The 16,846-nt window shown below is 46.6% G+C and overlaps 1 protein-coding gene and 1 long non-coding RNA gene across 4 annotated transcripts in view; one reads left to right on the top strand and one right to left on the bottom strand.

Moving 5' to 3' along the window:
- The first annotated feature begins 2,427 nt into the window (after positions 1 to 2,427).
- On the top strand, positions 2,428 to 16,611 carry LOC127907900 (sodium-dependent phosphate transport protein 2B-like). Its single transcript, XM_052464364.1, has 5 exons — positions 2,428 to 2,455; positions 8,299 to 8,401; positions 13,564 to 13,688; positions 13,991 to 14,190; positions 16,055 to 16,611. Exons 1-5 carry the CDS (start codon positions 2,428 to 2,430, stop codon positions 16,358 to 16,360), a joined length of 762 nt encoding a protein of 253 aa, XP_052320324.1. The 3' UTR covers positions 16,361 to 16,611.
- Positions 16,612 to 16,646: 35 nt separating this feature from the next.
- LOC127908043 (uncharacterized) overlaps positions 16,647 to 16,846 on the bottom strand; it is a 1,801-nt gene continuing 1,601 nt past the window's right edge. For all 3 annotated transcript variants that reach the window (XR_008066034.1, XR_008066035.1, XR_008066036.1), the window contains one exon: positions 16,647 to 16,846. This exon is cut by the window's right edge and continues 544 nt beyond it. This is a non-coding gene — a long non-coding RNA (uncharacterized LOC127908043).

Here is a 16,846-nt window from a genome sequence, read left to right as displayed (position 1 = left end):
CTGATGAACAGCCTGTTATAGCCATGTATTACATTTACATTTACATTTAAGTCATTTAGCAGACGCTCTTATCCAGAGCGACTTACAAATTGGTGCATTCACCTTATGACATCCAGTAGAATAGTCACTTTACAATAGTGCATCTAAATCTTAAAGGGGGGGGGGGTGAGAAGGATTACTTATCCTATCCTAGGTATTCCTTAAAGAGGTGGGGTTTCAGGTGTCTCCGGAAGGTGGTGATTGACTCCGCTGTCCTGGCGTCGTGAGGGAGTTTGTTCCACCATTGGGGGGCCAGAGCAGGGAACAGTTTTGACTGGGCTGAGCGGGAACTGTACTTCCTCAGTGGTAGGGAGGCGAGCAGGCCAGAGGTGGATGAACGCAGTGCCCTTGTTTGGGTGTAGGGCCTGATCAGAGCCTGGAGGTACTGAGGTGCCGTTCCCCTCACAGCTCCGTAGGCAAGCACCATGGTCTTGTAGCGGATGCGAGCTTCAACTGGAAGCCAGTGGAGAGAGCGGAGGAGCGGGGTGACGTGAGAGAACTTGGGAAGGTTGAACACCAGACGGGCTGCGGCGTTCTGGATGAGTTGTAGGGGTTTAATGGCACAGGCAGGGAGCCCAGCCAACAGCGAGTTGCAGTAGTCCAGACGGGAGATGACAAGTGCCTGGATTAGGACCTGCGCCGCTTCCTGTGTGAGGCAGGGTCGTACTCTGCGGATGTTGTAGAGCATGAACCTACAGGAACGGGCCACCGCCTTGATGTTAGTTGAGAACGACAGGGTGTTGTCCAGGATCACGCCAAGGTTCTTAGCGCTCTGGGAGGAGGACACAATGGAGTTGTCAACCGTGATGGCGAGATCATGGAGCGGGCAGTCCTTCCCCGGGAGGAAGAGCAGCTCCGTCTTGCCGAGGTTCAGCTTGAGGTGGTGATCCGTCATCCACACTGATATGTCTGCCAGACATGCAGAGATGCGATTCGCCACCTGGTCATCAGAAGGGGAAAGGAGAGATTAATTGTGTGTCGTCTGCATAGCAATGATAGGAGAGACCATGTGAGGTTATGACAGAGCCAAGTGACTTGGTGTATAGCGAGAATAGGAGAGGGCCTAGAACAGAGCCCTGGGGGACACCAGTGGTGAGAGCGCGTGGTGAGGAGACAGATTCTCGCCACGCCACCTGGTAGGAGCGACCTGTCAGGTAGGACGCAATCCAAGCGTGGGCCGCGCCGGAGATGCCCAACTCGGAGAGGGTGGAGAGGAGGATCTGATGGTTCACAGTATCGAAGGCAGCCGATAGGTCTAGAAGGATGAGAGCAGAGGAGAGAGAGTTAGCTTTAGCAGTGCGGAGCGCCTCCGTGATACAGAGAAGAGCAGTCTCAGTTGAATGACTAGTCTTGAAACCTGACTGATTTGGATCAAGAAGGTCATTCTGAGAGAGATAGCGGGAGAGCTGGCCAAGGACGGCACGTTCAAGAGTTTTGGAGAGAAAAGAAAGAAGGGATACTGGTCTGTAGTTGTTGACATCGGAGGGATTGAGTGTAGGTTTTTCCAGAAGGGTGCCGCTCTCGCTCTCTTGAGGACGGAAGGCGTAGCAGCCAGCGGTCAGGGGATGAGTTGATGAGCGAGGTGAGGTAAGGGAGAAGGTCTCCGGAGGAAATGGTCTGGAGAAGAAGGAGGATAGGGTCAAGCGGGCAGGTTGTTTGGGCGGCGGCCGTCACAAAACCTTGAGATTTCATCTGGGAGAGAGGAAAAAAGTCAGAGCACAGGGTAGGGCAGTGTCAAACAGAACCAGCGGTGCCATTTGACTTAGCAAGCGAGGATCGGATGTCGTGTCGACCTTCTTTTCAAAATGGTTGCCGAAGTCATCTGCAGAGAAGGAGAGGAGGAGGATTCAGGAGTGAGAGAAGGTGGCAAAGAGCTTCCTAGGGTTAGAGGCAGATGCTTGGAATTTAGAGTGGTAGAAAATGGCTTTAGCAGCAGAGACAGAGGAGGAAAATGTAGAGAGGAGGGAGTGAAAGGATGCCAGGTCCGCAAGACGAGTTTTCCTCCATTTCCGCTCAGCTGCCCGGAGCCCTGTTCTGTGAGCTCGCAATGAAGTCGTCGAGCCACGGGCGGGAGGGGAGGACCGCGCCGGCCTGGAGGATAGGGGACATAGAGAGTCAAAGGATGCAGAAAGGGAGGAGAGGAGGGTTGAGGAGGCAGAATCAGGAGATAGGTTGGAGAAGGTATGAGCAGAGGAAGAGATGATAGGATGGAAGAGGAGAGAGTAGCGGGGAGAGAGAAGCGAAAAAGGTTAAGGACAGCGCGATACCATCCAGTAGGGGCATTGTGGGAGGTGTTAGATGAGAGCGAGAGGGAAAAGGATACAAGGTAGTGGTCGGAGACTTGGAGGAGTTGCAATGAGGTTAGTGGAAGAACAGCATCTAGTAAAGATGAGGTCGGCGTATTGCCTGCTGCCTTGTGAGTAGAGGGGGAAGGTGAGAGGGTGAGGTCAAAGAGGAGAGGTGGAAAGAAGGGAGGCAGAGAGGAATGAGTCAAAGGTAAACATTAAGGGAGGTTAAAGTCGCCCAGCACTGTGAAGGTGAGCCGTCCTCAGGAAAGGAGCTTATCAAGGTATCAAGCTCATTGATGAACTCTCTGAGGAACCTGGAGGGCGATAAATGATAAGGATGTTAAGCTTGAAAGGGCTGGTAACTGTGACAGCATGGAATTCAAGGAGGCGATAGACAAATGGGTGAGGGGAGAAAGAGAGAATGACCACTTGGAAGAGATGAGGATCCCGGTGCCACCACCCCGCTGACCAGAAGCTCTCGGGGTGTGCGAGAACACGTGGGCGGACGAAGAGAGCAGTAGGAGTAGCAGTGTTGTCTGTGGTGATCCATGTTTCCGTCAGTGCCAAGAAGTCGAGGGACTGGAGGGAGGCATAGGCTGAGATTAACTCTGCCTTGTTGGCCGCAGATCGGCAGTTCCAGAGGCTACCGGAGACCTGGAACTCCACGTGGGTCGTGCGCGCTGGGACCACCAGATTAGGGTGGCCGCGGCCACGCGGTGTGGAGCGTTTGTATGGTCTGTGCAGAGAGGAGAGAACAGGGATAGACAGACACATAGTTGACAGGCTACAGAAGAGGCTACGCTAATGCAAAGGAGATTGGAATGACAAGTGGACTACACGTCTCGAATGTTCAGAAAGTTAAGCTGACGTAGCAAGAATCTTATTGACTAAAATGATTAAAATGATACAGTACTGCTGAAGTAGGCTAGCTGGCAGTGGCTGCGTTGTTGACTTTGTAGGCTAGCTGGCAGTGGCTGCGTTGTTGACACTACACTAATCAAGTCGTTCCGTTGAGTGTAATAGTTTCTGCAGTGCTGCTATTCGGGGGCTAGCTGGCTAGCTAGCAGTGTTGTTACGTTACGTTGCGTATCAGCATGAGCCTGACATGTGTCTTAAATGGCACATCATTCCTTTTATAGTAGACTTCTTTTGACCAGGGCTCTTCAACAGTAGTGCACTATAAAGGGAATATGGTGCCACAGGGCTCTTCAACAGTAGTACACTATAGAGGGAATAGGGTGCCACAGGGCTCTTCAACAGTAGTGCACTATAAAGGGAATAGGGTGCCACAGGGCTCTTCAACAGTAGTACACTATAAAAAGGGAATAGGCTGCCACAGGGCTCTTCAACAGTAGTGCACTATAAAGGGAATAGCGTGCCACAGGGCTCTTCAACAGTAGTGCACTATAAAGGGAATAGGGTGCCACGGGGCTCTTCAACAGTAGTACACTATAGAGGGAATAGGGTGCCACAGGGCTCTTCAACAGTAGTGCACTATAAAGGGAATAGGGTGCCATAGGGCTCTTCAACAGTAGTGCACTATAAAGGGAATAGGGTGCCACAGGGCTCTTCAACAGTAGTGCACTATAAAGGGAATAGGGTGCCACAGGGCTCTTCAACAGTAGTGCACTATAAAGGGAATAGGGTGCCACAGGGCTCTTCAACAGTAGTGCACTATAAAGGGAATAGGGTGCCACAGGGCTCTTCAACAGTAGTGCACTATAAAGGGAATAGGCTGCCACAGGGCTCTTCAACAGTAGTGCACTATAGAGGGAATAGGGTGCCACAGGGCTCTTCAACAGTAGTACACTATAAAGGGAATAGGGTGCCATAGAGCTCTTCAACAGTAGTACACTATAAAGGGAATAGGCTGCCACAGGGCTCTTCAACAGTAGTGCACTATAAAGGGAATAGGGTGCCACAGGGCTCTTCAACAGTAGTGCACTATAAAGGGAATAGGCTGCCACAGGGCTCTTCAACAGTAGTGCACTATAAAGGGAATAGGGTGCCATAGGGCTCTTCAACAGTAGTCCACTATAAAGGGAATAGGCTGCCATAGGGCTCTTCAACAGTAGTGTACTATAGAGGGAATAGGGTGCCATAGGGCTCTTCAACAGTAGTGCACTATAAAGGGAATAGGCTGCCATAGGGCTCTTCAACAGTAGTGCACTATAAAGGGAATAGGCTGCCATAGGGCTCTTCAACAGTAGTGCACTATAAAGGAATAGGGTGCCATAGGTCTCTTCGACAGTAGTGCACTATAAAGGGAATAGGGTGCCATAGGGCTCTTCAACAGTAGTGCACTATAAAGGAATAGGCTGCCATAGGGCTCTTCAACAGTAGTGCACTATAAAGGGAATAGGGTGCCATAGGTCTCTTCGACAGTAGTGCACTATAAAGGGAATAGGGTGCCACAGGGCTAATCTGGGAATGGAAACAGTGGCGTTGACAGTAGCTAAAAGCACGTTAGTTATAAACATAGATATTACAACATAGATTTACACCATAGATATTACAAAATAGATATTGCAACATAGATATTACAACATAGATATTACAACATAAATATTGCAACATAGATATTACAACATAGATATTACAACATAGATATTACAACATAAATATTGCAACATAGATATTACAACATAGATATTACAACATAGATATTACAACATAGATATTACAACATAAATATTGCAACATAGATATTACAACATAGATATTACAACATAGATATTACAACATAGATATTACAACATAAATATTGCAACATAATTATGAACAGCCTCAAAAGGTCTGTATACTGGTTTCATTCGCATCCTGTTACGACACGGCCAATGGTGTAAATGCTCAAACTGTCGATTCCCTGGAAGTGTGTTTGTCTTATCCTCGTTCCTGGATTTTCTTCTGAGTCGTATTGCATTATCTTGAAGGACCATGCCAACTATAACGGCCTCTTGCTCCAGAGTGAATAGTCCTTCCCACCTGCATGTGTCAGCCTTGTAATTCTACATAAAGTAGTTGTGCAGTTACAAAACATATTCATACAGTACAATACAAACAGTGATTCACTTTACAAATGTCTATTGAAACAGCTGCATATAGTGTAGTACAGTCAATTTGCAATTACAAAAATACAGTAGTATCCTGTACCTGTTCTCTGCTCTGAATGTCCTTACTATGGTGGACACAGAAAATCGACTCAAATCGGGTTTGCACTCTAAGTCCTGCTTCTCTCATTGCCAGTCCAGGGACAATAACATGGTATATAACTGTTGCTCAAATTTAATCCGATATTCCCACTCTTTGTCTTCCTCTTCGTCCTCCTCTTCGTCTTTCTTGCCCTCCTCCTCCTCTTCCTCTTCTGGCGCCCCACCTCACATACGCACTCGTGCTCGCCCTCTCACATTGTTTCTTCTCTCCATTCTCAGACTTTCTCCTTCCCACCTCCAACAACCTGTTTGCTCTCAAATCCGGCTTATATTGGTTGTGTCGCATCATTTGAAACAGGTTACATCCATTTTGAGGTTCTGTTCAATCAATGACATGTGTTCTCTATTTGTATTTGATTGTTGCCACTTGTGTTTACCAGTATGGATGACATGTGCATTAGAGTGCAGGAGAATGTGTTTTGAAAATGAGAATGTGTTTAGAGTTTTGTTGAAAAGTCTAAGTGAGATGTGAAATGGTTAAAGGTATTGACAACAGACTGCATAATTAGCTAAATGAGCCCAGGCAACTGAGAACTTTGTTTCAGCCATTTTAGTGTTTTAGCAATTGAGAAAAACTGTAATATAAGCAATACGTAACCTTCAGTTGTACTTCGTTCAGTTACGTATTGCTTAACAACACACCACACATACTCCAACATGTTACCCAAACATACTAACAACACACCAAACATACTCCAACATGTTACCCAAACATACTAACAACACACCAAACATACTCCAACATGTTACCCAAACATACTCCAACATGTTACCCAAACATACTAACAACACACCAAACATAAACCAACATGTTACCCAAACATACTAACAACACACCAAACATAAACCAACATGTTACCCAAACATACTAACAACACACCAAACATAAACCAACATGTTACCCAAACATACTAACAACACACCAAACATAAACCAACATGTTACCCAAACATGCTAACAACACACCAAACATACTCAACATATTTACCCAAACATACTAACAACACACCAAACATAAACCAACATGTTACCCAAACATACTAACAACACACAAACATATCCAACATATTACCCAAACACATACTAACAACACACCAAACATACTCCAACATGTTACCCAAACATACTCCAACATGTTACCCAAACGTATAACAACACACCAAACATAAGCCAACATGTTACCCAAACATACTAACAACACACCAAACATACTCCAACATATTTACCCAAACATACTCAACATGTTACCCAAACGTACTAACAACACACCAAACATAAACCAACATGTTACCCAAACATGCTAACAACACACCAAACATACTCCAACATGTTACCCAAACATACTAACAACACACCAAACATAAACCAACATATTTACCCAAACATACTAACAACACGTCCCAAACGTATAACAACACACCACACACATAAACCAACATGTTACCCAAACATGCCAACAACACACTTCACATAAAACCAACAAACATGCTAACAACACACCAAACATGCTCCAACACGCTAACTGCATCAATGCATCAACACTTGTGTGTGTGTGTGTGTGTGTGTGTTCCAGACCCTGAGGAATGAGACGGTCCCCCGGGCAGAGAACTGCACCTCCCCAGCCCTCTGTTGGTGTTCCCAGGACCTCTGCTACACTCTACATAACATCTCAGAGACCTACAACATACAGACATGTACGTACACAGTCAACAAGCAGGAAACACTGTTCCCATGACAACTTCCGTCTGTCTCCAATGGCCCTATACTGAGGCCAATGGGGCTCTAGTCGTGATGCACTATAAAGGGAATAGGGCTCTGGTCTAAGTAGTGCACTATATAGGGAATAGGGCTCTGGTCTAAAGTAATTTACACTATATAGGGAATAGGGCTCTGGTACTATTAGTTCACTATAGGAATAGGGCTCTGGTCACTAGTTGTTCACTATATAGGAATAGGGCTCTGGTCTATAGTAGTGCACTATATAGGGAATAGGGCTCTGGTCACTAGTTGTTCACTATATAGGGAATAGGGCTCTGGTCTATAGTAGTGCACTATATAGGGAATAGGGCTCTGGTCTATAGTAGTGCACTATATAGGGAATAGGGCTCTGGTCTAAAGTAGTGCACTATATAGGGAATAGGGCTCTGGTCTAAAGTAGTGCACTATATAGGGAATAGGGCTCTGGTCTAAAGTAGTGCACTATATAGGGAATAGGGCCCTGGTCTAAAGTAGTGCACTATATAGGGAATAGGGCCCTGGTCTAAAGTAGTGCACTATATAGGGAATAGGGCTCTGGTCTAAAGTAGTGCACTATATAGGGAATAGGGCCCTGGTCTATAGTAGTGCACTATATAGGGAATAGGGCTCTGGTCTATAGTAGTGCACTATATAGGGAATAGGGCCCTGGTCTAAAGTAGTGCACTATATAGGGAATAGGGCTCTGGTCTATAGTAGTGCACTATATAGGGAATAGGGTGCTATTTGGAGCTACCATGTCCACCTTTCACACGGAGTCTTCAAATACTGTAGATACTTTTATCAGCATTTATATTCTGTTTCTGTCTGAGTGTGTGTGTGTGTGTGTGTGTGTCTGAGTGTGTGTGTGTGTGTGTGTGTGTGTGTGTGTGTGTGTGTGTGTGTGTGTGTGTGTGTGTGTGTGTGTGTGTCCCCAGGTAATGTGTGTTTGTGTCTGAGTGTGTGTGTCCCTCCCTGTCTGGTAGTCATATCTTTGTGAGTGTGGACCTGTCTGACCTGCGTAGGCCTGATCCTGCTGGCTCTGTCTCTCCTGGTGCTGTGTTCCCTGTCTCATCCTCATCGTCAAGCTGCTCAACTCCATGCCAGGGAAGGTGCGGTGGTCATCAGGTAATGGTGCTTGTCACAGGTCCAGAGGGTAAGGAAGAGGAGTGAGGAAGAGGAGAGAGGATGAGGGCCATGGTGGTGATGGTGATGATGATGATTATTAATATAATTATGGTGAGGATGATGATGGTTATCCAAAGCGTGATGGTAAGTCATGTGTGATCCCTCCCCAGGTATGATGGTGGTGATGATGATTGTGAATGATGGTGATGATGATGATGGTGATGATGATTATGGTGGCTCTGATGGTCCTGGTGATGATGGTGATGATGTCTGATGATGATGTGATGATGATGATGATGATGATGATGATGTTGGTGGTGGTGATGATGGTGATGAACATGATGATGATGGTGATGATGATGATGGGTGAGGAATGGTGAGGATGATGATGGTGAGGGCCATGGATGATGATGGTGATGATGATGGTGATGATGATGATGATGATATGATGATTTGGTGATGATGATGGTGGTGATGATGTGATGATGATGCATACATTCTGATGATGGTGATGATGATGATGATGATGATGGTGATGATGATGATGATGATGATGATGGTGATGGTGAAGATGATGATGATGGTGGTGATGATGGTGATGGTGGTGATGATGATGATGGTGATGATGGTGGTGATGATGATGATGGTGATGATGGTGATGATGATGATGATGGTGATGATGATGGTGATGATTGATGGTGGTGAGGATGATGATGGTGATGATGGTGATGATGGTGATGGTGATGATGGTGGTGATGGTGATGATGATGATGATGGTGATGATGGTGGTGATGGTGGTGATGATGATGATGGTGATGATGATGGTGATGATGGTGATGTGATGATGATGATGATGATGGTGATGATGGTGATGATGATGATGATGATGATGATGATGATGATGATGATGGTGATGATGGTGATGATGGTGGTGATGATGATGATGATGATGATGATGATGATGATGGTGATGGTGATGATGATGGTGATGGTGGTGATGATGATGATGGTGGTGATGGTGATGATGATGATGATGGTGATGATGATGATGATGGTGATGATGGTGATGATGATGATGATGGTGGTGATGATGATGATGGTGATGATGATGATGATGATGATGATGATGATGATGATGATGGTGATGATGATGATGATGATGGTGATGATGATGATGATGATGATGATGATGATGATGATGATGGTGGTGATGATGATGATGATGGTGATGGTGGTGATGATGATGATGATGATGATGATGATGATGATGATGATGATGATGATGATGATGATGATGATGATGATGTGATGATGATGGTGGTGATGGTGATGATGATGGTGGTGGTGATGATGATGATGATGATGGTGATGATGATGATGGTGATGGTGATGATGATGGTGGTGGTGATGATGGTGATGATGATGATGGTGATGATGGTGGTGATGGTGATGATGGTGGTGATGGTGGTAGATGATGATGGTGATGATGATGATGATGGTTATGATGATGATGATGGTGATGATGATGATGATGATGATGATGATGATGGTGGTGATGATGATGATGGTGGTGGTGGTGATGATGGTGGTGATGGTGGTGATGATGATGATGGTGGGGATGATGATGATGATGATGATGATGATGATGATGATCAGTAGTGATGATGATGATGATGATGGTGATGATGATGATGATGGTGGGTGATGGTGATGATGATGGTGGTGATGATGGTGATGATGATGATGATGGTGGTGGGGTGATGATGGTGGTGATGATGATGATGATGATGATGATGATGATGATGATATTGATGGTGATGGTGATGGTGATGATTTGATGGTGGTGATGGTGGTGATGGTGGTGGTGGTGATGGTGATGATGATGATGGTGGTGGGGATGATGATGGTGGTGGTGGTGGTGATGATGATGATGATGGTGGTGGTGATGATGGTGATGGATGATGATGGTGGTGATTGGTCAAATGGTGGTGATGATGATGATGGTGGGGATAGATAGTGAGCAGTTGTAGTCTGTAGTCATTTGTTAGAAGTATTCAGTAGTCAGTAGTACACATTTGTTATTATTCAGTAATTGTTGTAACTTTTTAATGGGTTACATAGTTAATGTTTGCAGTTAGTTAATTAATTGAGCTGTATCTAAAGATCTTTTCTTTACAGTTATTTACGTAATTGTTATAGAATTGTGTTGGAGATAGTCCGAGAGAACTACATACATATTTTTGTTTTATTGGTTAGTATTGTATTGCGTTTTGACTGCAAGTTCCAGAATGCCTTGCGACAGGAAGTAGAGAGAGAAAACGCGCCAGTTATGTACAAGTGACAAGTGTTTATCCTGACCTTCACTAGTAACTTTCTTTATTGTTTTGTAGATTCTAAAGTAGTTAAATGTCACGTGAATAAGTAGTATGGAGCTAAAATAAGCTTTCATTTCAAAGCCCGACGTCCCGAGTCATTACTTTGAAGATAGTTATTCTGAGTAGTTGTCAGTAGTTATAAGTAGACATTTGTTATTAGTCAGTAGTAGTCAGTAGTAGTCAGTAGTTATTAGTTAGTAGTCAGTTCTAGTCAGTAGATATTAGTCCGTGGTAGTCGGACAATAGTAGTTAGTATTAGTCATTAGTCTGTAGTAGTCTGTAGTCATTCGTCTGTTGTCAATAGTCTCTAGTTATCAGCCAGTAATAGTCAGTAACCAGTTAGTAGTCAGACCAGTAGTCAGTAGTCAGAATTGGGTAGTCAGTAGTAGTCCGTATTTGGTATTCAGTAGTAGTCAGTATTCGGTAGTCAGTAGTAGTCAGTATTCGGTAGTCAGTAGTAGTCCGTATTTGGTATTCAGTAGTAGGTATTCAGTAGTAGTCAGTATTCGGTAGTCAGTAGTAGTCAGTATTCGGTGTCAGTAGAGCCCTGTAGTACCAGGCCATTAGGACCTGATGGAGGGACAATAGAGCCCTGAGTACCAGGCCATAGGGACCTGATGGACCAATAGAGCCCTGAGTACCATTGGACAGATGGAGGGTAGAGCCCTGAGTATCAGGCCATTAGGACCTGATGGAGGGACAGTAGAGCCCTGAGTACCAGGCCATTAGGACCTGTGGAGGGACAATAGAGCTCTGCAGAGCCCTGAGTACCAGGCCATTAGGACCTGTGGAGGGACTGATGGAGACACAGAGCCCTGAGTACCAGGCCATTAGGGGACCAGATGGAGGACAGTAGAGCCCTGAGTACCAGGCCATTAGCTCTGGACCTGATGGAGGGACAATAGAGCCCTGAGTACCAGGCCATTAGGACCAGATAGAGCCCTGAGTGACCAGCAGAGCCCTGAGTACCAGACCATTAGGACCAGATGGAGGGACAGCAGAGCCCTGAGTACCAGGCCATTAGGACCTGATGGAGGGACAGCAGAGCCCTGAGTACCAGACCATTAGGACCAGATGGAGGGGACAGCAGATCCCTGAGTACCAGGCCATTAGGACCAGATGGAGGGACAGCAGAGCCCTGAGTACCAGACCATTAGGACCAGATGGAGGGACAGCAGATCCCGAGTACCAGACCATTAGGACCAGATGGAGGGACAGCAGAGCCCTGAGTACCAGGCCATTAGGACCTGATGGAGGGACAGCAGAGTACCCCTGAACAGATACAGCAGAGTACCAGACCATTAGGACCTGATGGAGGGACAGCAGATCCCTGAGTACCAGACCATTAGGACCAGATGGAGGGACAGCAGAGCCCTGAGTACCAGGCCATTAGGACCTGATGGAGGGACAGCAGAGCCCTGAGTACCAGACCATTAGGACCAGATGGATGGACAGCAGATCCCTGAGTACCAGACCATTAGGACCAGATGGAGGGACAGCAGATCCCTGAGTACCAGACCATTAGGACCAGATGGAGGGACAGCAGATCCCTGAGTACCAGACCATTAGGACCAGATGGAGGGACAGCAGAGCCCTGAGTACCAGACCATTAGGACCAGATGGAGAGACAGCAGAGCCCTGAGTACCAGACCATTAGGACCTGATGGAGGGACAGCAGATCCCTGAGTACCAGACCATTAGGACCTGATGGAGGGACAGCAGATCCCTGAGTACCAGGCCATTAGCGACCTGATGGAGGACAGCAGATCCCTGAGTACCAGGCCATTAGCTAACTAGCTAATGATACCTATCCAATCAATCCTAACGTAGAGCCACAGAAATAGAATGTACAACACAACGTTGACTTTGACATTGACTGGGAATATCTGTTCTAGTGATTCTATGTCTATGAGTAGATAGTAGCCTAATTGCTCAGAAATTACAGGATAGGTTCCCCAAATATGTCCGCAAGACATATTTCACTTTTTATTTAACCAGGAAACCCTTGAGGTTAGAAACCTATTTAGTAAAGGTACCAGGACATACAGTATGCACAGACCGTCATGCTCACAGGGATGTAGAAATGATTATTTGTGTGTGTGTGTGTGTGTGTGTGTGTGTGTGTGTGTGTGTGTGTGTGTGTGTGTGTGTGTGTGTGTGTGTGTGTGTGTGTGTGTGTGTGTGTGTGTATATGTGTAGATTTCCTTTCCCTTTTGGCTGGGTGACTGGTTACACGCCATCCTGGTCGGAGCTGGAATGACCTTCATCGTCCAGAGTAGTTCTGTCTTCACTCCGCTATCCTCCACTCGTTAGTGAGTCTCCCTCCTCTTCTCTTCTCTTCTCTTCTCTTCTCTTCTCTTCTCTTCTCTTCTCTTCTCTTCTCTTCTCTTCTCTTCTCTTCTCTATTCTTTTCTCCTCTCCTCTCCCTCTCCTCTCCTCTCCTCTCCTCTCCTCTCCTCTCCTCTCCTCCTCCTCTCCTCTCCTCCCCTCTCCCTCCTCTTCTCCCCTCTCCTCCCTCTTCTCTTCTCCCTCCCCTCCCTCCCTCCCCCTCCTCCCTCCCTCCCTCCCTCCCTCCCTCCCTCCCCTCCCTCCCTCCCTCCCCTCCCTCCCTCCCTCCCTCCCTCCCTCCCTCCTTTCCTCTTCTTCCTCCCTCCTCTCCTCTTCTCCTTCTCTCCTCCTCCCTTCCTCTCTTCTCCCCTCACCTCCTATTCTACTCTCTATGGTAAATGTATGTACAGGTTATGTCATGTGTATGTGTATGGTAATAAGTGTTCTCCTCGTGTGTAGGTATTGGTGTGATCAGCATCGAGAGGGCGTACCCTCTGTCGCTAGGGGCCAACATCGGCACGACGACCACGGCTATACTGGCAGCCATGGCAGCACCTGGAGACACACTGGCCAACGCTCTGCAGGTTAGACACACACACACACACACACACACACACACACACACACACACACACACACACACACACACACACACACACACACACACACACACACACACACACACACACACACACACACACACACACACCTACCCTACCCCACATAGCAAGGCAGCAACACATGACAACATAGCAAGGCAGCAATACATGACAACATAGCAAGGCAGCAACACATGATCCTAATGGCCTGGTACTCAGGGCTCTACTGTCCCTCCCTCCCTTCCCCAGATCAGGGCTCTACACTCATCCCTCCCTCCCTTCCCCAGATCGCTCTGATTCACTTCGTGTTCAACGTGTCTGGTATCATCTTGTGGTATCCAATCCCTTCACCCGTATCCCCATCCGATTGGCTAAGGCCCTGGGTGACATCACGGCAGAGTATCGCTGGTTCGCCGGCGTCTACATCATTTCCTGCTTCTTTCTCCTGCCCCTCTTCGTCTTCGGCCTATCGATGGCCGGCTGGAAGGTGAGTGATTGGTTGATTGGTGGATGGATGGGTGGAGAGATGGATTGATGGAGGGGTGGTTGGAAGGGTGATTGATTGACTGACTGAGTGATTGATAGTCGATGAGTGAGTGGTTGAATGATTTTTTAAATTTATTTTTACTTAACCTTTATTTAACAACAGGCAAGTCAGTTGAAGGCCAAAGGCAAAAGGCCTCCTGTGGGGAGGGGGACTGGGATGAAAAATAAAAATAAAACATAAAATATATAGGACAAAACACACATCACGACGAGAGACACCACAACACTACATAAAGAGAGACCTAAGACGACAACATAGCAAGGCAGCAACACATGATAACATAGCAAGGCAGCAACACATGATAACATAGCAAGGCAGCAACACATGACAACATAGCAAGGCAGCAACACACGACAACATAGCAAGGCAGCAACACATGACAACATAGCAAGGCAGCAACACATGACAACATAGCAAGGCAGCAACACATGACAACATAGCAAGGCAGCAACACATGATAACATAGCAAGGCAGCAACACATGACAACATAGCAAGGCAGCAACACATGATAACATAGCAAGGCAGCAACACATGACAACATAGCAAGGCAGCAACACACGACAACATAGCAAGGCAGCAACACATGACAACATAGCAAGGCAGCAACACATGATAACATAGCAAGGCAGCAACACATGACAACATAGCAAGGCAGCAACACATGACAACATAGCAAGGCAGCAACACATGATAACATAGCAAGGCAGCAACACATGACAACATAGCAAGGCAGCAACACATGACAACATAGCAAGGCAGCAACACATGATAACATTGCAAGGCAGCAACACAACATGGAAGCAGCACAATTCATGGTACAAACATTATTGGGCACAGACAACAGCACAAAGGGCAAGAAGGTAGAGACAACAATACATCACACCGAGCAGCCATAACTGTCAGTAAGAGTGTCCATGATTGAGTCTTTGAATTAAGAGATTGAGATAAAACTGTTCAGTTTGAGTGTTTGTTGCAGCTCATTCCAGTCTCTAGCTGCAGTGAACTGAAAAGATGAGAGGCCCAAGGATGTGTGTTCTTTGGGGACCTTTAATAACAGATGTGACTGGCAGAATTGGTGTTGTATGTGGAGGATGAGGGCTGCAGTAGATATCTCAGATAGGGGGGAGTGAGGCCTTTTATAAATAAGCATCAACCAGTGGGTCTTGCGACGGGTATACAGAGATGACCAGTTTACAGAGGAGTATAGAGTGCAGTGATGTGTCCTATAAGGAGCATTGGTGGCAAATCTGATGGCCGAATGGTAAAGAACATCGAGCTGCTCGAGAGCACCCTTACCTGCCGATCTATAAATTACGTCTCCGTAATCTAGCATGGGTAGGATGGTCATCTGAATCAGGGTTAGTTTGGCAGATTAGTTTTGATTGGTCATTTGATTGAAAGGAAGCCTCTCTCCCTGTCAACTCCACTAAGTCCACCTGTAAAACTGTTCTTCCTGCTCCTGCTGGGACTGTTCTTCCTGCTGGGCGTGTGGTTGCCGTGGTAGCAGCCAAATAACCTGTAAAACTGTTCTTCCTGCTGGGACCGTGTGGTTGCCGTGGTAGCAGCCAAATAACCTGTAAAACTGTTCTTCCTGCTGGGACCGCGTGGTTGCCGTGGTAGCAGCCAAATAACCTGTAAAACTGTTCTTCCTGCTGGGAACCTGTAAAACTGTTCTTCCTGCTGGGACCGCGTGGTCGCCATGGTAGCAGCCAAATAACCTGTAAAACTGTTCTTCCTGCTGGGCGCGTGGTTGCCGTGGTAGCAGCCAAATAACCTGTAAAACTGTTCTTCTTCTCTCGCCAGGTGCTGGTTGGTGTGGGCGTTCCCATAGTGGCCCTGTTGATCATCATCATTATAGTGAACGTGCTTCAGGCACGGCTACCCAGCTGTCTCCCCGCGGTACTGCACTCCTGGGACTTCCTGCCTCTCTGGGCCCACTCCTTAGAACCCTGGGACCGCGTGGTCGCCGTGGTAGCCGCCAAATGCTGCTGCTGCTGCAAGTGTTGCCAGACCGGACCGGAGGAGGAGGAGGAGGAGGAGAAAGGGAGGAGGAGGAGGAGGGCATTTCCTGGAGATGTACGACAACCCTGCCATGATGAACGGTGTTGACTGGGGGAAAAGAGGGAGGACAAAGAGGATGTCTTGAAAGCAACGCAGCTTTGATGCACCGTGACACTTCGTATAGGCATTATAACCTGTCTATAATGTGATTATGGTCTTATGACTCTTCTATAACATGGTTATAAAGGTGCTATGTAGGGTTACAAAATTACAATAACTATTCCAAAATTCCCTGTTTTGTTTTCCGAGAAATCCTGGTTAGAGGATTCCCAGATTTCCTGGTTATTTCCTCGTAATTCCAGGAATCTTCTAAACAGGATTTCTGGGGGGACATTTGGGGGAAATTACTGCAATTTTGCAACAATAGTCCTATGTCATGTCCTATGTCATGTCCTATGTCATGCCCTATGTCATGCTTATGAGATGTTAAACAGTGTTATGTCATATTCCTAGATATCAGTCCGGAGCTACGACTGGACTCGTAAAAGCAGCTCGTAAAAATGGTCGCATATGAACAACGTACTAATAATAATA

Source organism: Oncorhynchus keta, chromosome 16 (assembly GCF_023373465.1).
Source record: "Oncorhynchus keta strain PuntledgeMale-10-30-2019 chromosome 16, Oket_V2, whole genome shotgun sequence".
Lineage (NCBI taxonomy): Eukaryota > Metazoa > Chordata > Actinopteri > Salmoniformes > Salmonidae > Oncorhynchus > Oncorhynchus keta.
The sequence above is the reverse complement of the archived record's forward strand: the minus strand, read 5'-3'. Positions and strand labels throughout refer to the sequence as shown.